This window comes from Passer montanus, unplaced genomic scaffold (genome assembly GCF_014805655.1).
Source record: "Passer montanus isolate IOZ18808 unplaced genomic scaffold, ASM1480565v1 scaffold1, whole genome shotgun sequence".
Classification (NCBI taxonomy): domain Eukaryota; kingdom Metazoa; phylum Chordata; class Aves; order Passeriformes; family Passeridae; genus Passer; species Passer montanus.
In genome coordinates, this window is record NW_024356504.1 from 7,055,398 (window position 1) to 7,080,461 (window position 25,064).

The window sequence follows — 25,064 nt, forward strand, 5'->3', positions numbered from 1 at the left end:
GCTTGTTAACCAGGTAAATATCTGCAGACCTAAAGCAATGGTTACATTTCTGTTTGATTTGTTGCAATAGTGTGTGAACCTCAGGCTTGCATGACTAGTACAACATTCAAACCATGGTATGTTGCTCTGGTGATATTTGGCTTTGTGTAAGAACAACTGAGGAAATATATTAAGTTTTTCATGATTGTGATTTAATAGTAACTGGTAGTGGTGTGAGAAGAGGTAAAAGCACAGAAATGTTCTGGCAGAGCCCATTCTTGCTTTGTGAGAATCCATGCAGGTGGTTTGATAATGGGGTTACTGAAACAAGTCAGTCAAACTACATCACCTGAATGAAGCATTTCCTTTTCTTCTGGTTTTAGAACTGTTTGATTTATCCAATCTGATTTTTTTTTTCATAACTGGGCATGTAACCTGGGCATATTAGATACTGAATGAATAGTTTTGGTCCCATGGAAAGCTAAATACTTGGAAGCATTTTTAAGCCATGGAGTAAAAATTGGTCAGTTCTATACATAGTGGTTTGAGTCTTGCTGTTTCTATGTCCAATGTTCTGCCTTAGCAGATACTTTGATTCTGTTCTCTTATTTCCTTCTAGAAGAATTTTGCCCAAACAGTTTATTTACCAGTTATGATAATTGAAATATTCTATCTGGTATTTACTTCTGTGTGGTATTTGCTTCTATGACATGCTCAGCTGATGTTTAGTTTTAGACCTTCCTGGTTTTGTTTGATTCTGTAATTTGCTAATTGGTATAACAATATTAATGCACTTCTACTAATATTTTGCTTATGCTAGATATTAAATTCAGTATGTAAATATTCTTGTCAGAAATTCGTCAGAGGACTGCAGCTCAAAGAAATGCTTCTACACCCCCACCTGCAACTCCTAAACAAGGCTCTCCAAAGTCCCCTCTTCCAGCACCTCCTAGCCTGCAGAGAGAGGGCCCAGCCCTGAGCGGGCTCCCAGAAAGAGCCGCTGTGCCATCCTTGCAATCCACTGTTGTACCACGGCGCCCTGGATCCCCTGCCACTTCAGTGCCTGGAATGGGTAAACACAGCACTTAATGTTATTTACAGTTTATATTGTTTTCTCTGGTTACCAATAAAAGAGGCCATTTTCAGACAGTATGGAAATGGCATTTCATTTGGAAATAGCAGAGCAGTTATCTGATTAAGCAGGAGTTCCATATTCAATTAGCCATAACTCTTTACAGCTGGCACCTTTTGATGCTGAAACCTATTGCCTGAGCTCATTTAACTGTTATGGCTTCTTTGTTTAAATGGCAATAAAACTTTGCAGTATTCTGTAGTCAACAATATAGCATACCTTTTTATGTTCTTAGTTTAGAAGAGCTCTATGTTTGTATAAATCAGGTGCAGAGGAGAACACTTTCAGAATACATTCATGCTTCTCACTAAACCCTGCACATATTTTTTTAACATGGATCTTGACATTTATTTAAATTTTCACTCTAGAAGGTATAGTCATGCAGCCTATACTCATAGATTAAAGTGTGGAATACCAAATACAACAGAAAAGTTGTCTGTGTTGTAGCTGAATACTAAAATAGCATTGTTGTTTTAGTACAAGAGTCCAAAGTTTAGCAACAGGTTGAAATCTGGTAGGAATGAGTAGTCCTTAAAATTTGGTTGCATATCCTGCAAATGTTTTTCCCTTGATTTCCTATTTGGTGTTCAGATGGGATGGACTTATAATAAAGAGAATATGAACTAAATTGCATTGGAAGGATTGCAGAATTTGAGAGTTTTGGGTGGGCAGCACTGTTCTCATTTTCCTTGTGGGTGGTAAAGCTGTGTGTGGGTTTGTGCCAGGCCTTTCATTCTTTGTGGGATGTTTAGCAAGTTGGATCACAAGGCAAGGAAGGAGATGAAATGCTGTCTTGAAAATAGAAGGGGCACAATTTGCCAAGAATCTCATGAGCACCAGTTTAATGTTGAGTAGTTCTCTGCTCGGTGTACAGGGATCAAGAATATTTTTCTCTGCCCTGTGTTCCTGATTTTTACTTGAGACTACTTAAGTCTTACCGACTCTATGTCCTTCCTTACTAGCCTCCATGATACAATCAAAAAGTAGAGCTGTAGATAATATATTGACACCTGCTGTCTGAACTCCTGGGAAGCTGAATGTTAAAATACCTTTTCCTGTTGTTTAGTATAGTGGAATAAACTTGTCATGGAAAGTTGTGATCTCCGTTCTCTATAGAGTCCATTAAGCCTTATTTGATGTTAGTAATTCTTTACCTGTGTTATGAAGCTGCTAAATTTGTTTTTATTCCTGAAGTGAACTGTAAAGGCAAGTTATTAGTAAGTCTTGATTATCTTGAAGTACCAGAAATTAGCTTCTTGCACCAGGAAATTGGTCATTTGGTTGCAAATCACATTTACTGATATCTGATTACCAAAAATTCCATAATGGGTTTAAAATTGCGTGTTCCTTTTTAAGGAAGCTGAATGTAGAATAAAGTATTAGCTGTATAATAGCTTTATTCTTAGGGGAAGATTCAGATACATTGAATAAGCTGGATGAAATTCAGCCTTTACTGCATAAATGTTTTAGAGGATGAAGGAAAATAAAGTAACTGACTTGTTTGAAAGGACAATTGCCAATATTTTTGATTTAAAATTTTTGATGTAATGTTTGTGATAATGCCCTATAGGCACTTTTTCCTCACTAAATAACTGAAATTTTGACCTAACACGTTACTTTGCCATAGATAACAATGGGAGCCACTGCAATTGTCAGTTAATATGGAAGCCCTCTTTTTTCTTGAACTTCCCCAAACCTTCAAGGCATATAAAATCTCAGTCATGTAGCTGTAGTGAAAAATTCATAAATTTAGTATCTATAAGAATAATATGGCATCCGAGTTTATGCTTGGCCTGCAACAAATATGAATAGCCTTAATTATCTCTATTTTACAGAAGGTTAATAATTCATTTTTGTTATACTATATTTTGTAGGGGGGAATCAATTTAATGTGTATTACCACAGAGCTCCCATATGTTTGAAAATTAATAACCAGCAGGTAGTTGAGAGTTTGCCAAGCTTTGCAAAAATGACCAGTCTTTCTACAATGATTGCTTTCGATGTTTATATTAATTACTGGTGTCCATAACAGCATGAGAACCAAGATGGCTTGGGTTATTAGTAGGCAGGTAATTGAAGTTGTTGTTGGAATGTGTTGTGATGTTTCACTCTACTTTATTTAATTTTTGCTTTGGTTATTGACTTTTGGAAACTTCATATATTGGTGATTTGCAAGTTATATGAAAACTTGGTCTTCTGAATAAAGGCCTGAGTTAACATTTGCGTGTAAACCAGGTATTCACAAAATTATTCTAGGGCTTTAATTTTGTTGCAGATTGTATCAGCCTTTTTTGATGGAAGTATTGGATCTTTCAGGTTTTTGTAAAGCTCCAGGAAATGAATTTTGCCTGACCTCTGCTTTGGACAGCTTTAGCAGAATACAGTTTATATTGCACTGAATTTATTCTGTCTTACTGCTGGGACAGTTTTCTTGGTCCAGGTTCCTACTTGTTGACAGAATACAGGGATAACTTGGAAATGCATTCACTGATTCTTATCTCCTGAATTAATTTCCTTGTTTGTGAAAGTAAGGCCTATTTTAAAAACATTTGTGTTGAGTATGGATTTTTTTGTACTTAACTGATGGGTTGTAAATTGCAGTATTTTCTGAACGAGTTTTCTTGTCCTCCTAAAGATTAGGACAGTCCATTTAGGTCAAATATCCAGTATTGACAAGACGTGTCTTGAAAGATGTGCTGCTAGAAATAGTACAGCCTTAATGTCAAGATTAGTCTTGTTCTGTGTGTAGCACTACAAGAGGGCATTGCATTCCTACAAGGTTTAACATTTGCCATAGAGGATGGAAGTTAGCTGTTTGTGGCATTGAGTGTGAGGTTTACCACAAATTAGTACATTCTGCCCTATCTGTGAAGATTAAAAGGTAGGAGGCTTGAAATGGTAATTTGCTGGCAGTTACTTTTAGTGCAATTTAAACATGAAGCCCATCTTGGATCAGGTTATTGAATAGTAAGGCTTGCTGTGCTGTCTTTGCCTCCTGGTCTGGAGTTGAAGATTTACAAGGAGTGGCTGAGATACTCAATTTGTTCAGCCTGAAGAAGAGGAGAGGGGAGACTTCACTGTGGTCTTTCAACAGCCTCGTGAGGGGAAGCAGGGAGGCAGGCACTGATCTCTTCACTCTGGTGGCCAGTGACAGGGCCCAAAGAAATGGCACAAAGCTGAGGTGGGGAGGTTTAGGCTGGGTATCAAGGAAAGGTTTTTCACCCAGAGCCCTGGCACAGGCTCCCCGTGGAAGTGGTCACAGCACCAAATCTGACAGAGTCCAAAAAGTGTTTGGACTGTGCTCTGGTAGATGGTGTGATTTTTGGGGTGTCCTGTGTAGGGCCAGGAATTGGACTCAATGATCGAGATGGGTCCCTTCCTACTCCCATATTCTGTGAATACTCTGCTGAGGAGGTACAGGTTACTTCTATGTGGATGTTTATCTAGGTGCTGGAAGCTAGGGCTGGGCATGTCCTGATCCTGTCCCTGGCTAAGTTGATATAAGAAAAGGAAATCTAAACAACCCCAAAAAGTTTGAAGTCAATTGTTTTTAGCACAATATCTTTCAATTAAATGTCCTTCTGAACTAATTCAGCATACTAACAAACTATACTCTCTTAGTTGTCCTTTGTTTGGATTTTTAAAAGAACTCAAAGCTATATAAATGGAAACTGGCAGTTTGCAGTTGTCTTGTACAATGGACTAGATGTTTTAAAACTTTGTGGAAAGAGAAACTTGTGCTGGTGTTTTGGTTTAACTACTGTATATAGAGGTGAAAAAGAACCAACCATGGCTCTTACCTGCTCTTTAAGGAGTTTCATTTTGGTAGTAGTTTGTTAAATACATGGGGGAAAGAGTATCTTTATAGTGGCCTTCTGTTAAGGCCACTTCAATTAAGCATAAATCTGAAAACTTCCAACTTGTCCTTAAATGTGGATTACCAAAATGGCAAACAGCTGGACAGGTTTAATGTATAGACTCAATGCACACTGAGGGCATGCTCATGTGGTATAGTAATTACACAGAAACCAGGGGGTGTTTCTGTGACATCTTCATAAAATCATAGAATGGTGTGGATTTTAAGGGATCTTAAAGATAATCTCTTTGAAACCTCCATGCTATGGACAGGACACCTTCCAGCACAGCAGATGGCCCTGATCTCTATTCTTCTATTGTTGCCATTGATTTTGGTAGATTTATTGGTGTAAACTACAAGGGTAAATTTGCAGAGTTGAGTGTATATGAAGATAGTTGTTCTTTCTTAAAAAGCCTCTATTTGTCAACAATCAAATACTATTGATACGTTAAGTTCTTTAGAAATTATAAATTTAATTACATGTCCAAGGTGTAAAAATGGAGCAATTTAATAAAATTATAAGCTAAAGGAGCAGCAGAAGAATTTTGAGCTATTGTGGGTTAAAGAATCTTACAGCTTTCCTAGTGGACTAAGAAATATACCCCTGTATATTAAGTAGATGTAATTATTTTGTTACACTAGCACACACAATAAAGTATAATGCCTATTTATACAGTGAAAAAAATATTTATACAGTGAAAAATAATTTTGATATAATTCATGTTCTAGGTCTTCATCCTCCAGGACCTCCTTTGGCAAGACCTGTTCTTCCTCGAGAAAGAGGAGTTGTGGATAGAGTTATTGAATATTTGGTTGGTGATGGTCCTCAAAACAGGTAAAATGTTTTTTAAGAAATACCTAAAAACTTAGGGGAAAGGAAGTTTCTTAATCTTTTTTTTTAAGCCATGTCAGGGTTAAAAGAATTGTAAATTAACTTGTCCAAAATTTTCATACTTGAGAAATGGCTCTTTCTCAGTGTTTCACTTGAAATATCTTTGCAGGGAAACTGGTAATATTTGGGCAAACCTAACCTCTGTTCTGAGTAATATTAGCTGTGTGATACAAAGAAAGATCTGTGCTCATGTTACTGTATATTATTCATGTTTTCTAGGTATGCCCTTATATGTCAGCAATGTTTTTCTCACAATGGTATGGCTTTGAAGGAGGAGTTTGAATACGTAGGTAAGAGCTAAGATCTTTTTTGGACTCTATTAGTTGGCTTGTTTCCTAACAAACACATCATACTTCATTTTGGTTGCAGTTGAGTACTTAGCTGACATTGTGAAGAACCACTTCATGTGGGAACATTTTTTGGTAACTTATTACTCTGTTTTTTAAGATTTACTTCAAGACTTAGAGAAGTACTTTATTGCAACCTTCAGGTCATGGATTTTATGCGTAGAAAACTATTCAGTAGAAATAAGCTTCCTCCAGTACATCCCTGAACATTGCTACTGGCTATGAATGGTTCTCAGAAGGGTTTTATGTTGAGAAACTATCTGACATTAAAGTGTGCCTCCTTTACCAGAACTTAAACTAAATTTCCCTTTGGCAAGAAGATCTTGGGGACGTATTGGAAAAAGAGTGGGAACAAGCCCTAGGGGCCTATATGTGAATTTATGGCTGACAATAACTTAAGACAGACACAGCCCTTTATTGAACACAGATGTTGTATATTGCCTGCTTTGTACCACAAGTGTAAGCTTGATACTTAAGAAACTAGGGATTCCTAGATAAATCTTCTATTTCATTTTGTTTTGTTTATGAGTAAATATACTGCATTGTAAGAATCAGCTAAATGTTTCCTATGAAACCAAAGATAAGTAGTCTATAAGTTATCTTAGTTCTTATGAGTTCACAACTCAACTGTACCAGAAATTGCCACTTCCCCCCTTGTCTTGGTGAGAGTGGGGAGGATAAAAAGAGTTATTTAAATTACTAAATGGTATCCAGTACTTCTGCAAAACAAAACTGCTTTTTCTTAATTAAGCACCACTGAAAGAGAATGCTCCTCAGAAAGCAGAGTGAGACATATCTTGTGGAATTCCTAACATCTCCTAACATCTAACACTTCCTAACATCAGAGTGTGAGGAAAATAGTGTCTTAAGGGTAGGGGAAAAAATAATCTGCCATCTTAATTCTTTTGTAGGAAAGAATAGAACAACACCATGTGGCAACATCTGGTGCTACTGAATTACATTAGTTTGTTTATTGTGGTCAAATCTTTCCCAGTGTGGGCACTATTCAGTTCAGCAGAGTTGAAAGCAAGCAGGTTTGTGAAAACCAAATGTCTGCTGGATTTAAAAAAGGGCTTACATAGAACAACTTAAGTAAATTTGGTGGAGGTGCTGTCAGGTACTGATAGTCAGTTAGTTAACTCTGGTTTTATATTTTAAACCATTAGAATGTAGTGTAGGAATAAAGGTGAAATGTGAAGCTAATTAGTGAGGCTGCTTACTGGATGTGCTTTGTGCTGTAGCGTTTAGATGTGCCTACTGCTTCTTCCTGAATCCTGCAAGAAAAACCAGACCTCAAGCTCCACGACTTCCAGACTTCAGTTTTGAAAAAAAGCAAACTACAGAATTGCGATCTGAAACTGAGCCTCTAGAACCCAGGGAGAGAAAGCCCCAGGAGACTCAACAGACAAAAGGTAAGTGCTAATCTCATGAAGTCTGCTCTTTTCCAAATGTCTAATGAAATTCACTGTCATCTATCTCTCTGTTGAGCTAAGTTTTTTCGTAAGAATGAGCAGCTGAAATACTCAACACTGCTCCAGCAGGGCTCCTGGTGAGGTGATCAGTGACCAAAGTCTGTCAGTGTTAAAGGCATTTGGTCAATGCCCTTAACATGCTTTAGCTTTTGATCAACCCCCAGCTGGGTAGGCAGTTGGTCTAGATGATTGTTGTTGGTCCATTCTAATTGAAATAGTACAGTTTATTCTGACTTCTTAACAAGTGCAGTTTATATATTTTTTTCAGTTCTTGTCTCTGCTCCTAGCTTAGGTTGTTGGTAGTAGCATCTTCTTTCCTGTGCCCTAAAATTTCTTCATATTTGTCATTATCTTGTGCAAATGATAGCATAACAAATTTTTTCACTCTAGTGTTACTGACAAATGGATAGAAAAGGCACTGTAGATTACAGAAACAGTTAAGGACGGAGTATATCCCAAAGTAGTTAACTTTCACTGTGCTTGGGAAGTCATTTGATTGAGGTGTGTTGGAATTTCTGCCTTTGTTCCTTTTGCTCTTTTCCTCGGGGCAGGAAAATCTAGTAAAACTGCCTTGTTTAATTTCAGGTAGTTCAAAGACAAATTGTCAATTTTAATTTAACATAGTTCCTTTTGAGACATTTTATAGTCTACAGATACAGTAGGCATCTGGTGTACAGCCAACAGGAAGATGCAGTGTTTTAAAAGACTCCAGAAATCATAATTTCAGACCAGAGGATCTCCAGTTAGATGTGCTGTTTAGTGCTTGATGGGACTTTACATTAGTTCAGGCAGGGATCCTGGAGGAAAACTATCAGATAGTGTGCAGCCCTGAGGTTCAGGCTGGAAACACACCAACTGTGGGAAACTGTCAGAGTGTAATAGAGTGCTTCTGCTTGATTTTTTTTAATGGGGAGTACAAAATAACATTGGGCATTACTTTCTGGCATGAGAAGGCTGCACAAAACCAGTAGGGAAGTAATATTTAATGGTGGCAGTCTCTGGGCATGGTCTCATGAGGGTGCATTGTAGTGAAAACTTGCTTTCTTTTCCTGTACCATAGTGCACTCTTATCTCAGTAAAAGTGCTCTTATTGGCATGAAAGTAAGACTGAAATCAAGTGGATGAAACTGAGACAATGAAAATGTATCATTTGCCCTTAAATCCCAGTGTCATTTTTTTAGCAAGGGGAGGGTAGTTTCTTGGATTTTTTAACTTAGAAGATTCTTACAGAAAAAGGCATACTTTGTTACTGGGATCTTTAAGAGTGTGCTTGTTTTCTTCTGTCTGACTCAAGTAGAGAGATCCTACAAGAGGGATACTCAACTCTTGGAGGCATGTGCCTCACTGAATTTTGAATATTATCCATTACTGCAGGTTTTTAGAGAGAGTTAAGGAGATGTGCTTGCTAATTAATTTGGTATTATCATTAAAAGAAATTGTTATGAACCTATGCCTGTAATGGGTCTGAGCTGCTGAGTCAGTGTATAGATGTTGTAAAAAAATGTAAAATCTGAAGAATTACTGTGAGATTGCAATTAATCATTTTAGATGTAGGAATGATAACTGTGAAGTTGCTTTTTATGGAAGCAGAATTTTATCACACATTTCAGCAGAAAAATAAGATGGATTTATTGCAGTAAATATGATTTTACCAATTTACCTTTAACATTGAAAATTACTTGTTCTTTTCTGATGTGGTCTTGTATTAATGTGCTGCTTTATTTAAAAACAGCAGGAAAAGAAACAGCTGTGAGCTTCATTGTCCAGTTGTCTTTTCCTGATAGGTAGTATATATGGTAAGACTTTGCACAAGAAGCATAAGAAATACATATGTGGTATACAGACGTTTGGTTTTCAGTGTTAAATAGCAGATCTTTTCTGAATATTTATTCTCCAAGATGGTACAAACCATTCTGTTTTGATAATTACTAAGCAGCCAGAAATAGAGTATATCTTAGTACTTCACATAGCTCTGAGAAATGTCTTGTTGATTTAGAGGAGGCCAGTGCCTGCCTGTGACTTGCCACAAAAGAATTTCTTCAGAATGAGAAAATATTTTCACTAAATCACTTTTTCCACTGGAACTGTAATATGAAACATAACTGCTTGCATGCAGTTGGGTTTTATTAATAAAAGAACACATTCCTTGATTGTAAGTTTTAAGGTACGAAGCTGTCATTAAGGTAGAGCTCTAGGGAAGGTTTTTGTTCACCACAGTAAAATAGCTGCTGTCTAATATAGCTGGAATAGAGAATATATCTTCACTTACAGATGTAGACAAACATTAACATCAGGAAACCAACTTCACCACAATGCTGGCAACACAGGGGAGTACAACTCTTATCTGTAATTCATTTGTACCATAGCTGTATAGCTCAAGGAAACAGCACAATAATGTGATAAAGAAATGCTGTAAATATTTTTTACCAGTCACCTGTTTTAGCTAATGGGTAGAGCATGAAGCTGAATCTTTTTTCCAGTTATGTGCTCATGTAGTGACAAGCATGTTACGTGCAACTTCTGTGGATAAGAGATCTGAAGAATGCTTTTGGGGAGTGTCATTGGCACTGAACTTTGGAATTTTGTTTTAAACCTCTGGAAAATGGAATCATCAGCTGTCAGTCTGGTGCAGATTACCACAAACATCATGCTTCTTTATTCAGCAGATTAATTTAGGAAATTTTAGTACCAGAGTGAAGCAATAAACTTCAGCTCTTTTCTTACCTTTCCCATAAATAGCTTAATTTTGATCCCCTCCTCCTCCCATCAAAGACTAGTTGGTTCTCTTTGAACTTATCTTAAATGTATCAATGTTTGGATCATATTGAAAGAGCCAACAGGAAGTACTTGTAGCCTCTTGATTAATTTTGTCTTGCCTTTATTTAGTACTGGTATGCTGTATTCTTGATTCAAGTTTAGCATTTCGCAGTATTTTGAAACAAATTTGAAAAAAATTAACAGCATCAGTCTTTTGTGTTGAATGTCTGGTGCTGATATTTAGAGGTCTTCATTAGAAGAAGATTTGAACTTCAGACTTCACCACAGTGGTCAGCACGTCATGGACTACTTTGTGGTGTCCCTAATGTTGTATGGAATTCCTTGACCATCTTGCTCAAATATTTTTATGATTATTTAATACTGTCACTTGTAAGGATTCTTGGAATACAGCAACTACTAGTATGTTTGAAAGGGTTTCCATTATAAAGGCAGGTTTAGAAACTTGGCTTGTGCAACTGAAAGGGTCACAGTAATGGTCTCTGCCAGAAATAATGACATTTCAAATGTGTGCTCATCGTGAGTTCTACCATAAATGGAGCTGGCCTTTGGGCAAATGTTGCAGAAACCTTTTCTAGGAATAAAACTGATGGAAGACAAAGGACTAATGTGTCTAGAACTCGATTTCTCAAGCAGACATAAGTCAGCTCACCTTGCCTTTAATAACTTGTAAACAAGTTCTTTTGATTTAAAAATGTATTATGTTTCCAGTCAACCACGGTTCAGTTTTGCTGGACAACATAAGTTGTCTTTTTGGTAGGACATAAAGGATAGAGGGAATGCTGTGCTATTATCTGACTTGTTTCAAAGGCTTCACAATAGCTTTCTGTGACACCAAAGCCATTAACAGATTACTGTGAGACACGTGTTCTTTAAAGACACTTCAGACATGTGGTACTATGTGAAAATCTATCTTAAAGGGGAGCTGTAGTAGTGAATAAAACTTGTCCCAAGGCTGCTTGAAAGCACAAGCAGCTTTATTTTAGAGCAATTACACTGTTTTTATGAATTCCCACTTAATAGATATTTTCTACTTAATTTAATAGTGATGCAGTATTATGATTTCACTGGTTACTCAGTGATATATACTCTCTGCAACAAGAGCAAGGGTGGCTGACTTCTTACAATGTGAAGTGCATGTGCTTTCTAAGTACTAAGCATTAAGCAGGTGTGTTTGGGGGAGAAAGCTGCTGTAGCTAGGAGCAGGTTTTTTAAGGTTAGATTGTTGCAGCTCTTAAATTTGCAGCAAGAGTAGGGCTGTGTTTGCTGTTGAGATCATGTGGGTGAAGCTACATTCTTTGGTTAAGTGATGAATTAAGTATTCCTCATCAAAAACATTTAAATTTGCTTTTGTTGTCTTTTAAAGTTTATTGTTAGAACTTTCCCTTGTTGGCTGCTGCTCTTATAAAGAGTTTATTCATGCACTATTTAAATCAGGTTGACTTTAGGCAAGCTCTCCAGTAAATGCTGTGTTTAAAATGGAATCTCTATATATTTTTAATGAAGACTGATCATGTTTGTAGTTGGAGTTAGCATCACTTACTGTGAATGCTCTGGCTACTCATTTAAGGAACCTACTCTTTAGTTTCTTGTAACTTTCTCAGACTGAATTACAAGACCAAAATTTTCCATGTAAATTTGTACTGCTATATATTCTGGAGTTTCAAGAGTTTGAATTAGTTTACCTAAGAACATAGTGAAGGGAAAAGTCATGAACTACCTGACAATTTTTGTTTAAATAAGCAGTGTCTCTATACCTTTTAGTAAAATATAAAAATGAAAGCACCATCCTGTTCATTTGAATATAGTTAGAATATGCATTTCTTCAGGTTTTCTCCTTTCCATTAGAAGCTTCTGCTGATGGCTGTGATTGTTCCTGGGTTTTACATCAGAGATGTTGTAGATGTTTGCATCCTTCTGATCAGACTGAGCAAACAGTCTCTTTAATTTCTTTATTGCTGGTCCTCAGGCTAGAGTCAAAAGAGTGTAACTCAAGTGTGGAAGGATTGGAGCAGGAAAATGCACGAACTTATTCATAGAATTCGAGGCTGAAGAAAAAATGCAGAGATGAGACAGAAAGAAAACTGACAGTTGAGAGATGAAGATTGAGCACAGACAGAGATGGGATAAAAATGAAAATTAAGGAGCAAGAGGAGAGAGTGGGATGGCCTGGAAAATAACTGGGAACATGAATTTGCTTGGGCAGAAATAGGAAGGTTGAAAAATTTTGTAAGTAGAAGCCAGGGCAGGTGTTGAGCAGCCTGTGGTTGAGAGAGCAGGGAAGGAATCAGGAGGTGAGTCAGCTACAGACTTGCTAAAATGAAAGATCAAGTTGAGAAAAAGATGGAGAAGCTGGGCTGCTCTGAGCAGTCTGAAATGAAGCCTCGAACTAGCTAGGTTAAAGGTTTGTGTGGAAAGAGTGGTCTTCAGTTCTTGATGACAGATGGCTTTTGTACGAGGTCTGCTGGACAGGGGTGTGCAACAGCTCTTCTCAGTAATGGCCCAAGAAGCCAGAGCAATGATTCTAAAATTTTCAGCTGTGTTTGAATTCTGTATCAGCCTGAAGCAGTCTGATTACTTTCAGACTTTTACCCAACATGTTTTGATCAACATGAACATGTGGCATTTGACTGACACTGTTTTTCTGAGAGGTTGGTATTGGGACCAGTGCTGCTTGAATTCTTTGTCAGGAACATGGCCAGTGGGCTTGAGCAGGTTTGCTGATGGTGCTGAGCTGTGTGGTGCAGGGCAGGGATTCCATCCAAAAGGACCTTTTAACTTAGGGGTTTAACTTTTATTGAGATTCCCCTGCCCATCCCACCAGGGTGGCAGGAGGGTGGGTGGGGAGCAAGCAAGTATGTGGTCTGCGACCCAGTTGCAGGCTGGGTTAAACCACAACAGACCCCTGGCATAAGAAGGACATTGTCCTTTTGGAGCAAGTCTGGAGGAGGGCCACACACAGGGTCAGAGGGCTGGGGCACCTGCTCTGTGATGACAGGCTGAGAGGTTTGGAGCTGTACAGCCTGGAGAAGAGAAGGCTTTGGGGAGACCGTTGAGTGCCTTCCAGGATCCAGAGAGGCCTCAAGCTGGAGAGGGGCATTATACAAGGGCATGTAGCGATAGGACAAGGCAGAATGGATAGGAACTGAAAGAGCAGCTTTACATTAGGTACTGAGAAGAAATTTTTCACTGTGAAGAGGGATGAGACACTATAACAGGCTGCCCAGAGAAGCTGTGGCTGCCTCATCCCTGGAAGTTTTCAAGGCCCAGTTGGATGGGGCTTTGAGCAACTTGGTCCAGGGGAAGGCTGGAATTAGATTGATCTTTAAGGTTGCTTCTAACCCAAACCACTCTATGAAGTCAGAAACATTTGATAACGCTAACATTTTTGAGTTGTAACTTTGCATCAATTTTGCACTGTTCCCCTTCACAGTATACATTAGTACTGTATGTTATTGAGTAATACCAGTCAATAAATCAACTGCCATCAGCAATACCATTCTACAGTACCTTTGTGTCATTTAGTGCAACACTGTGTTCAGTTTTTCAGTGCTTATGCTTACTTCAAAATATGACTCTTACTTCTCATATGCTACTGAAGTCCTGTTGTGAAGCTAGAATATACTTTTTTAAGGCAGTACTTAAATGTTTTTTATCTTAAAAATATGCTGGTTATCAAAGAAACTCCCACCCTGGATAAAGAGTATGTATACTCACTCCTGTGCAACCTTCCTACACTATACCTGGGAAGACAGAATGTGTAATAATTTTCATTGGCTGGTTTGATATATTTGTTTGGGTTTTTTCCCTGCTTATCAGACTCCTTATGTGTAAAGTAGTTTCCATAAAGAAGAATGTTTTTGTTTGTGTACAGATTGAACCCTTATAAAAAAAAAGTTCAACATTTGGAGAAACTGACATTACGAAAGACAAAGAAACTGAATTGCCATCGAGTTTTTAAGATCACACTTTAGTAAACAAGCTTAGAAGGCTTCTGTTGAGGATAACATATGCAAATAATACATAGTATTTTCTTAGTGGGAACTAAGCTCTTTTCCACAGTATTTCTTTCTCTTAAATTTTAATTGTTTTACCTGTGACTGTCTTAGAAAAATCAAATTTTTTATGGGTTGAGAATGTCATGCAGTTTCTAGTCAAAACCTGTACGCAATTGCAGAATGTTTCATTTGCTTTTTAAGAATATTAGCTGCCTCTTACTTTCTGGAAATGGCTATTTCGTCATTTTTCTTTTCACAGAATCTGAAGATGATGGGGCCCAGCTCGTTGAGACAAATGACACAGATGATAAAGCACCAAGTTCTGAGCATCTAAATGATAAGCTAGCTGAAGAAGTTGAAAAAGAAGAAGCAGAAGACATTTCAACATCTGAAGAGGCTATTTCAGAGTCTGCTTCAGCTGAACAAAGTGAAGAATCTTTAATAAAAGCAGAATAAAATACTTCAAGTGCCTTCTGTAGCTAGTTTTTAGCTTTGTTCATGCCTGTTGTTACTATTCAGGTGAGCTTTTTTTAATGGTACAACTTAAAAATCTTGCTTGGGCTTAAACCGCCTCAACTGCCGCAGTGTGTCAAAGCTATGTGTAGGAGTGGGTATTGTAAATGAAGCATGTCTCTTTAAGTTAACACAAGGAATGTGTAGTTGGTTGAAGTCTAACAGTTGTAGCCCTTGTTCAGTTTGCATATTCAAAAACTTCAAAGTACAAGCTTTGCTAGGGGTGACTTACAATTTGACATCTCTTTAGCTGTCACACATTAAGAGCAATTACTGATAGCAATTGACCTAGTAAGTTTGGTCTAGTGAACTTAAGATGCTTTTTAACGCTGCCCTGTTAAAATGGATTGAGTACATGTTTAATACACAGATGTTTACAAGCTGAAGTGTCATCTGACATTTGACTTAAGCATATGGAAGTGTCAATGCAGTGATGTTAATATTATTCATTGTCTAACTTCTTGACAGAATTCAGTTAAGTGGCACTTGGATAAATGGCATCTCCTTTGGTGTTTGCATTGCAGATGAACCAGAGGCACCTACATGCAAAACTGTTTTGTGTTTACATAAAATATAAGAAGTCTCTGCACTTGATTGTACTTGAATACAAAGCACTATTTATACCTGTACTATAATGACAAGATATAAGTGAATTTTGTGCCTTTGTGTATTTTGTTAAAGGAAAATAAAGACATCTAGCAGCAATACTTGCTTTGTGATTCCTAAAACTGAAGAGAGTTCATGTTCTGCTGTATGCAGCTATTCTACAGTTACTCTGTGCAAGTTCAGCAGGAATGTGCCACCTTTAAAGGAGTATGTCTATTTGTAGCTGAGGTGGCTTTGGTAGAATAGAAATAGATCCCTGATGAAAAGGGGAAGCACATGTACGTTTGCCAAAAGGGTTTTCTAACTGTACCTAAAGCTAGTTGATACTATTTAATGTTACAATTGCAATGAATATTTGCTGCTGGATTACTGAAAATGTAATTTTTTTATTGTGTTACTTTTTAAGCTAAGGACACTTGTCACATATTTCCTGTTAAATATAACAGCTGGGATCCTGGATTAGAAGTTTTCTGGTGTCTGTGAGGTACCTAAGTCAGTCAGATTTTTTTTTAGAAAGAAATGCTGAACATATGTGACTTGGTTGATTTAGTAGTATTTACGATAAAAAATTTATTTTGTGCAGTGTTGTGTACCTCACTACAGGGAGAGGCAAATTTCAAAACCATTTTTAATCTAATGCCTTGCTTCCAAAGGGAATGGTTTTTACACTGTAAATACAATAAAACTCCTCAATCTTAGTAGTATGAGAGTCCTCTACAAGAAAGCATGTTTCTCAATGTGACCTTAGTGTCCATGTCTTTATACAAGACATAATTATTACATGAAGAACAAGGATTAATTTTCTTTCTCAACTACATGCTTTATTTTCTTATTCTTTGGGGATAGTTTAGAAGCTTAGCCTTGCATCAGTCAGAATCAAGTGTGGTCTGTATTTAAATTAAGAAGGAATTTTTTTTCTGTTTCACTATATTAATTGCAATATTTTAATTAGTAGTCTTAATAGACAGAATGTAGACATATGATTAAAGGAGCACTCATAGGTGCTTGTCTATATTTAAATGAACAATTAGCAAATAGGCATTTTATATGTGACTGTCTCAGTTGTGAATGCAAAGAAAACAGTCCACTTTCAGAACGTGTCTCAGTATGAGAAAAGTACAGGGTACAAAGTGGTAGGGGAATTAACTTTTTAGTACTTTTAGAGAATATATTTTAGATTACAGAGTTTATTTTAAATGGAAACAATTTTGCCTGAGAAGTGGCAAAGCTAGCTTATTGTTTTGTAAGTTGCTAATCTCTACACTGTATTTTGTGCCTCACTGATTTATCTGCTTAAAGGCTTATTTCTTTGGAGAGAAAAGAATCACAGACCATGTGAGTAATTCAGCACAGTAAATTGTTGGATGTACTTACATTATAAGTGCTAAAAAGAAGTAAAATTTGATATCCTGATCCATCATATGGGAGATGAAGGCATGAATTATTGTCAGTTCAGAACTTAAGGTTACTCTAGGCACAGATATTACTTCCTTTTAAAGTGTGCACCTGAAGTGTCTGGTCTTTTCTAGAGTAATTTCAGGTCGTTTCCATGACAAGCAGTTGCTGAGCTGTAATCTGTGTAATATTTATAGAATTGACTGAGAAAAACGTTGATATTTACCTATACATTAAAAATGTTTTCATTAGCCTGGGAGATGTATATTTTCACATATCCTGCTTTTGCCAAAGAGACTGATGTTTCTTAGGGTTTTGGGAATGTGAACTTTTTCTGGGAAAAGGAGCTTTAGTATTTGGAGGGGGTGGGGTGGGGAATTATTTCTCCCAAGATTCTTAAATGTGACATGAGAAACTTTCCACAGAAGTGATTGGTACTTTTTGTTTAATATATCACTGAATATATCAAATATATAAAGTAGAGACAGTCAACCTGATTTGAAAACAAATAATTTATGGAATGTGAAAACCTTCTTTGTGACCTAAAAACCTTTGAGCACAGGAGGATTTAGCTCTGAGTGCATGATAGAATTGTCCTAAAAGACTTTGATACTTTAAAAAAGTGTGTGAGCAGTTGTTTTCATGAACTGCTTCAAAAGGCTTTAAGATTATGTAAAGGATGTCCTACAATTTTGGTGGAGAAAAATCTATTTTTAACTTTTTAATTTTTCAGTGTTTTAAAGCAGCTCTAATAAATGAGGGCACAGGGTTAATCTGTGGGTGAATTCAGGCTCATGATGGTACATGTGACCGCTATGGACTGAGCTTTTCTCATTTTACAGTAAGCATTCATGTGTTACTCCTGCCAAGTGTGGGTGCCCAGTCCTGATATGAATATGGGAAGAGGATTCTGTTTCTGCAGCAGTTGCTTCTTGGCTTCTGGGTACTGTAACTGTGGCAATAGTAAAAGGCACCTGTCCAACAGGAACTGAATCCAAAAATACCTGTAAATGAACAGCAGGAACCACACTCAGTCATGTCTTTGTAACACCAAAAAAACCTTGGAAGTAGGAGTATGTAGACAAAAACTGTACAGCAATTGTCATATTTAATCCAGTTGCAGTTTGACTCTTTAAGAATGAGGAAATGGAAGAAAGTAGGGGGAAAAAATTAAAGAAATATCTTCCGCATTTTGTTCTCTTCTGCCTTCTTGGCATGTACTCAAATCTCAATTTTTTCTGATGTACTGAGATTTCTTATAGGACTAGGCTTCTGCAATGTCATAGGAGCACCCTTTATTTCTGTGGCCAGGATGAAAAGCAAAATTAATTGGCGTAGTGAAGTAATAGTTAGGAAGCTTGTTGATGTAGTGTTTTTATTTACTCTGGAATATTGTAAATAATTGTAGAAATGTCCTTTATTCACTTGTAGTTTATAAACTGAGGAGGAGTTAGCTGTGAAAAAACTCACAAAAGACAAATGAGTGTTCTAGTTCAAAATGAATTGAAATGAGGTGGTCAAATTTACATTTTACTTTAGAAGTGAGTGAAAAAAGGCAAATGTATTAGTATTTCAAATTCTAATACTTCTTCTAAAGAAGAACAATTGATTTTCCTTTAATTTTGAATTAAAACATTAAATGGAATCTTTGTATGGTGATTTCTCAAAAAACCTCTTTAGCCTCCGTGCAGGAGAGAGAAGCTCCCAAGGAATGGAAAATGAAGGTAATGCAAAACTGATGGTTTAGGAATGGTCTAGAGATTATCCAAAGCAAGTAACTAAGGGTGAGTGTGATTGCCTTGAAGTCAAGAAGATTGAACCCCATATGCTGCATGTAGAAGCCAATGGAAGGACTTAATGATGGAGTGAAACAGCTGGGGGAGAGAAGGGATAATGTTTTTTCTGTTAGAACGAAGTCTTAATCAAGAGATAAAAAAGATGAGCTTGAAGAGATTTTTTTCAGAAAATGTAGTAGGATTTGGCTGTTAGCACATGGCAGTACATAACTCAGGTTATTACCATGTTCCTATGTCAGAAATAGTAAGGATGGATTTGACAAGGAATCTTATTGGAGAATTTTGTTTGCTTTTTAGAGTTAATTCCAGAATAAGCATATGACAATAACTTGGTAGAAAAAAGCTGTCTAGCTATTATGAGAGACTTAAAAAGTTTTTTAACCTTCAAAGGCTAGGAGAAACACTTCTTTGTTGGTTCATGGTTCTGAACTTAGCAATGTTTGTGCACTTTTGGTTTTGTGATGCTGTAGGAGTGAGTAGGCTAGAGGAAACTTTAATTGTTTAATAGCTAAGTCTGCTATTAAAAACTTAAAAAGTCTTTAATTTTTGTAAAGTCTAAACACATTCAGTACAAGAGTACTGGATGTAAAGAAAGTTTTAAATGAGCTGCTTCTCCTTATTTATTCTGCTTCTGGAGTGAGGTTTTGTTAGGTATTCTACAATGAGGAAAGCTGTTTGTGGGGTAAGGGTTGTCCTGTCTGTGAATGTTGCACTAGAACAATAACCTTGAAGATTGATTTTGTGTCTTTGGCAAATAATCATTTGACCAGTTCCCTGAGTGCTCTCAAGCAAAATCTTTAGGCCTTCAGTTCCTTCCATGTCTTACAGACTGGTTTTGGTTTAGTTTGGTTTTTTTTCCCTAATCTCTATTAAGAGGTTCTTTCCTGTCCAATCACATGGTTGAAAGTTAATGCCTCGGACATCAGCATCTGATGTTTCAGTTCCCTTCTGGAATTGGTAAAATGCAACCCTGTTGAGATTTCTGGTGTAGTGAGCCTCTGAAGGAGAAAGAAAACATGTCCCTAATACAGGTTAATTAAAAAAAAGGGTGCAGATGCATGAAGCACATAAACATTAAGAGGAGAGTAAGTTTTCCAGGAGTAAGTAAAGACTGTAAGTTTGAAAGTTCCTAATAATTTGGGCAAACAGCCTTGCAGGAGGGATTAGATTTAAAATGAGAGGGCAGTAAAAGATTGCTCCATGACCAGTGGATTGTTTTGATTGATGGCATGTGATTTCTTATAATTGCTTAAGAATGTATTTAATAACAGTATATGGGTGACAGATTTTTGGTTGTTGTCAGAAAGGTTTGATTCACAGACAGGAAAATGTATGTAAAATGATTACTGGTCTTTGGCAGTGCTCCTCTCTTCCATGGTGTGGCCTTTAGGTGGAATTCATATGTCTCAGGTTTGTGGAAGGTGATGAAGGCAAGGAATTACAGCTGGTGGGGTTGACTGGCATAGGATTGTTGGCTCCAGGTTCTGGTGTGTAGTCACGCACCAATAATGTTTCTGCCAGAGGACAGACTGTAAACTTCCATCAGAAATGTGTCTTAGTTGAGATTGTCTGGTAGTCTGAAATTCAGCATACTTCCTCCTTTGGATTCTTGGTGTTTGTAGGAAAAGAATGGCATCCTGAGTAGGTGGGAATTTTAGCCTTGGGTTTTTACTAGAGGTTTGTTTACACAACAAATAGGATAAGCTCCAATAGTGTTTAACAATGGGAACTGCTGCCCCCCAGCATTTAAAAAAATAAGAAATTGAGTTGTCCCTTAAGATTGTGAGTCTCAAGGAATTTGACTTCACCATTTCTTTTGATTTGTGGGCCTCTCTGGGGTCTTGTCAGGTCACATTCAATCTTTTCTCTGAAAGAATAACGATTCTGTGATTCTATGAAGAATAAGACCTAGAGAGGTATATGATAGGCAGGATAGTGAGAAGGGCTTTAAAATGAAATGTATTGATTATACAATAATTTGTTCCCAAACCATGGGGTTTTGAGATTAAAGCAAACACTTGAAAGATTCTCGATAGATTATTTAACTTTGCAACAGTGAAAAATCTAAAGCAGTGTATCATAATATAACTTTCAAGGTTGCATAAAATCAATTTGATCATGACTTAAATTTTTGGGTAGAAGGGGATGTCCTGACCAAGTCCTGTAATACTGGTTATTTCTCACAGTAGTCACTGTGGGAATAAACCTATTTCAGAACTGCCACTGTAGGTACCTAGTATTGTGCTGCTAGGATTTTCAGTGAACAATTACTAATGTTTTTCAGGAGGGCTTCATAAGCCTTTGCCACTGTGAAATAATGTATTCGCCTTTTGTTGTGTGACAAAAATAATTTACAAAAGGGAGATTGCAACTGCCAGAGAAGAATATGCGCAGCAAAATCCCAAGATAATCAGATACAGAAGAAAACAAGGGGTGCAGATTGTGGAGAACTGACAATTTTGGGTGTTACATTTGTGAATTCAAAGTCATCTCTAAATTTGTAAACTTATATTGAAATAATCATTCTTTCTCTCTTTCTCTCTCCATTTTGCTGCCGCAATGAAAATAGAGAAGCTGGATTTGTAGAAAACTCAAGCAACAAAGACCTTCCAGCTCTTCTCAAGTGGTCTGCCCTCTAATTCCTTGCATCACTTCAAGGAGTTCTGCTCAGTTGACTCAAAAACATTTTACAAAACCACCAAGAAAATTCATTTTAAGAAAACTGTTTTCAATGATGTTTTAAAGGAAATGTGAAAGTTACTTCTTTAGGAATGTTTATACTTGCATTTTTTGTATATTGAGCTTTTTTTTTAAACCGGAGTTCCTGAATATTTATAGATGCTGTTGTTGTAATAGCCTTGTTGCATTAGTAAAGGGTGTATGTGTTTATGTACTATAAATATTATCCTTAATCAGAAATATTATCTTTAATAATTCTAATCCTAGATGTAGCCTTGACTATACATCATCTGCAGTTGAAATTCCATTAAAATCAATGGCAAAAACATTAATTAGTGTGAATTCTTAAGCTCTAGTAGACTTCCTAAAATGTCTGTCTTAGCTTTTCTGCTTGTAATTGAGAAAATGTTTGAACTTGTGCTCTCCGAAATTGATTATTACCAAATGAAGCGAATTTTAAAGCATATGAAATTAAATTGCATAGCTTGTTATTTGAATATATATTCTCTTTGCTGTATATGTAACGTTTTGAGGAAAATACTGACCATGAAAAAGCTATTTGTTTACCTGGGCTTAATTGATGATTTAAGGTGATAATTCTGTTTGATAGTTCCTTCTGTGCTGGCTGTACTTAATCAGCTTGAGTTTTGTAGTTATTTGGGTGTTTTTGAGGACCCCATGTGTTACCAAACAAGGAAGAGGGGGCCTCTGCCTCTTTAGTGCAGTCCCTGCCCCCCAGTTGGACTGGCATATGTAGGAGAAGAAAGTTGTTCAGGGTTGAGTAGTTTCTGATAAGAGCCATTTGTCTGTGCTGCAGCCAATTGTGAGGACTCCTGGCTCGTGGCATGAGCAGCCAGCTCTCCACCCTCAGAGGTCAGCCTGGCACAGAACTGCAAAATTTTGAGTGTGCTGAAGGAGAGGCAGGAAAACCTGCCTTGACTCAGGATTGGAAATATGTGGCAGCTTCAGAGAGAATTGTGGAGTTGTGAAGGTGCTGACTTTGGCCCACGATTCCATAGACATTTCAGGATGGGTATTGCAGCTTTTATTGTATCTAAATGGTGATTTATGTCCTTATTCCTCCATTATTGTCCACAAGGTACTGCCCTGTGTCACAGGCCTGTATTACCTAATTTTTTCAGACTGTTTCATTTTCATTAGCACAGCTGCTTTAGCTTGTGATCAGTGTACTGCACCTCATTGATAATCTAAGAGGGTATTAGATGCACAGAAGTGACACGTAACCCTGTCAGTCTGGCTTGATTGACCCCTCCGCTTCCGAAACATGGCTTCATTTTTTTTTCTTTTAAATCCAAGTTAGCCTGCATCCATTTTCACACAGATTCCGGGCAGTTTAAAGGTTGGTCGGATTCGAATATTGCTCTTTCAAATTTGATAATGTATGAGTACAGAACTGTGACCTTTGATACGTAGTAATACATCAACATGACATGAGCAGTAAGTGCAGCAATTACCTTTACTACACTTCAGATTGTGTTTTAGTTCTCATCTTGCATGCAATTATTTCAGGAGAAAAGGACTGCCTTTAAGTTAAATATTTTTTGCAAATAGCATAAGTGCAGAAATTAATCTCTGGGGACTTTCTGATTTACAGGTAAATGTTTTCAAATGAATCTCGGCTTTTAAATTAACGTTGTTTTAGTGGTAGCAAGGAGTCTGGTGCCATTGGCTTTTACAATACTTTATTTTTCTGAAAGAGTTTCTGTAAACATTTTGTTGTGTTCTAATGTAATCCAAATTTCATATTCTAATTTATGGCCAAAGCCTGATCCTGCAGGCAGTTCACATGTCACTGTGTTCATGTTGCTCCCATGATAATACTCATGAGTTGGTTATGTGCATGGTAATAATGCAAGTTTACATGCTTTTAGGTGCCTTTCAGAACATCAGAGCGTCTCAGACGTGCATCACATCCTGATTTAAGAGGCTCTTTTTAGGTGCCCCAGCAATGTTTCATCTTTTTTCTGAGCAGATCAAGACACATTTGGTTTATTTCCAGATGTTCTTTGTCACTTCTTGTTATAAATTATTTGGAAATGATAGTGTACAACCACTACCTGGTAGTGCTATAGGAACACAGGTCAGGACTCCTTGCCAAAGAGCATAAGGCCTTGGGAGGACTGATAGCAGCTGTGGTTCTGTTCTGTGAGCTAAGAATCAGAATAAAATTACTGTGTCATTCTGAGCAAGCAATTGAGTAACCACTGGATGGTGGCTCTGTCAGTGTTGTCTGTCACAACCTAAAATCAAAGGGATAATTTGAAATAGAACTTCATGCTCATGTAAAATACCTGCCTCAGCAGCCAAGCACTGAGTGGTGTTGGTGTGCCAGAGTCAGGCACTGAACTTTAATTCAGGAGCTGGGGAAGTGCTTATTTTGTTCTATATTGAGATCTATATTGAAATCAACACGTTTTGGAATGGCATTCTTTAAGCTGTCAAAAATGTTAACAAACCCCTGGTCCCCAAAACTGTTTAGCCATTCTGGGGCACAGCAGGCAGCTGAGCCCAGTGGCTGATGTGGAATAGGAACTGAGTGGAGCCACTGCCTTCCAAACCTACCATCAGCAGAGGGGTGCTTTTGCTAGGCTGGCTTTGTCTTAATTCCTGCCTGTGGAGGTTGCTCACTTGCTGTGCATGTGCACTTGCTGTAGATGGATAAAACGAAAAGCTTTTCTAATGCAATGGAAGGGTGTCTTTTTTTTGCTCACTATTTTCTAGCAAGATGTTGTGGTGTTGTTTGTCCCCAGGGAGTAAAATCAAAACAAATTTATTAGATCACCATATAACTTGCTTCTAAAGCAAGCTCTTGACCATACAAATTGTTTTGCAAAGCCACAAGGAAGGTGCTACCTGGGGACAACATGCAAACGTGTTTTTGTTTTGTTTCTTGTTGCTTTTGCCCTGTGCCACTTAAGGGCACGTGGGCCCTTAATTCCTTTGTTGGGTTGGGTTTTTTAACTGTCATTAAATTTTAAATGTTAACAGCCAGTAGTAACTTACTTTGGAAAAACCCACCCAGTCTACTTTTCTGCAGTGTTTCCCATTAAAAAATGTAAATGCTGTATATATGGAAGTCTTGGGTCAATGCTGCTGACTCAGCAGGTGATGACAACTCAGTGGGGAACTTTGGTTTTCAGCTGGGGCTCCATGTTCCTGCCATGTTCTTAGAAAGTTTCTCAGGCTGCAGGGCTGCCCTTGTGCAGATAGGTGACTCTTGAGTAGAGAAGTGCATTACTTGACTAGAAGTAATAAGGGGATAACAATGGCAACTGCTCGTTGCATGTAATTATTTGTTGATTGTTATTTGCTGGTAACAACTTTGGCTTCTTTAGTTTTCTGTATTGTATATTGTTAACCACTTTTTTAAAAGAGCTGACAACACTGGTATTCCCCAACAGTAGATCCTTTTTATAGTATCTATAAAATATTTCCTTTCTCTCATATTTTAGAGGAAGGGGTGAAGGTAATATTTTTTCCACAATTCATACTATAGCAGTGTGACTAGAAGTATTTATTTTTCAGAAATGCTAGGATTTTTGTTTGTTTCAGCTATTTGCCTAGATCTATGTGATTTTGGGGCTTTTTAAAAAATGGTGAATG

General features: G+C 37.3%; 1 protein-coding gene across 5 annotated transcripts in view; it reads left to right on the plus strand.

The window, feature by feature from the left end:
* Positions 1–24,146, plus strand: part of LNPK (lunapark, ER junction formation factor) — a 49,419-nt gene extending 25,273 nt beyond the window's left edge. For 2 of the 5 annotated variants that reach the window (XM_039696685.1, XM_039696703.1), the window contains exons 9-13: positions 833–1,051; positions 5,697–5,802; positions 6,079–6,149; positions 7,448–7,618; positions 14,711–15,671. In XM_039696685.1, the coding sequence (XP_039552619.1) occupies positions 833–1,051; positions 5,697–5,802; positions 6,079–6,149; positions 7,448–7,618; positions 14,711–14,907 (764 nt within the window). In that variant the 3' untranslated portion in view covers positions 14,908–15,671. Of the gene's footprint in view, positions 1–832; positions 1,052–5,696; positions 5,803–6,078; positions 6,150–7,447; positions 7,619–14,710; positions 15,672–21,330 lie in introns of those variants that run through there. The other 3 variants (XR_005626285.1, XR_005626286.1, XM_039696711.1) reach the window with 3 other exon arrangements.
* Positions 24,147–25,064: the final 918 nt, after the last annotated feature.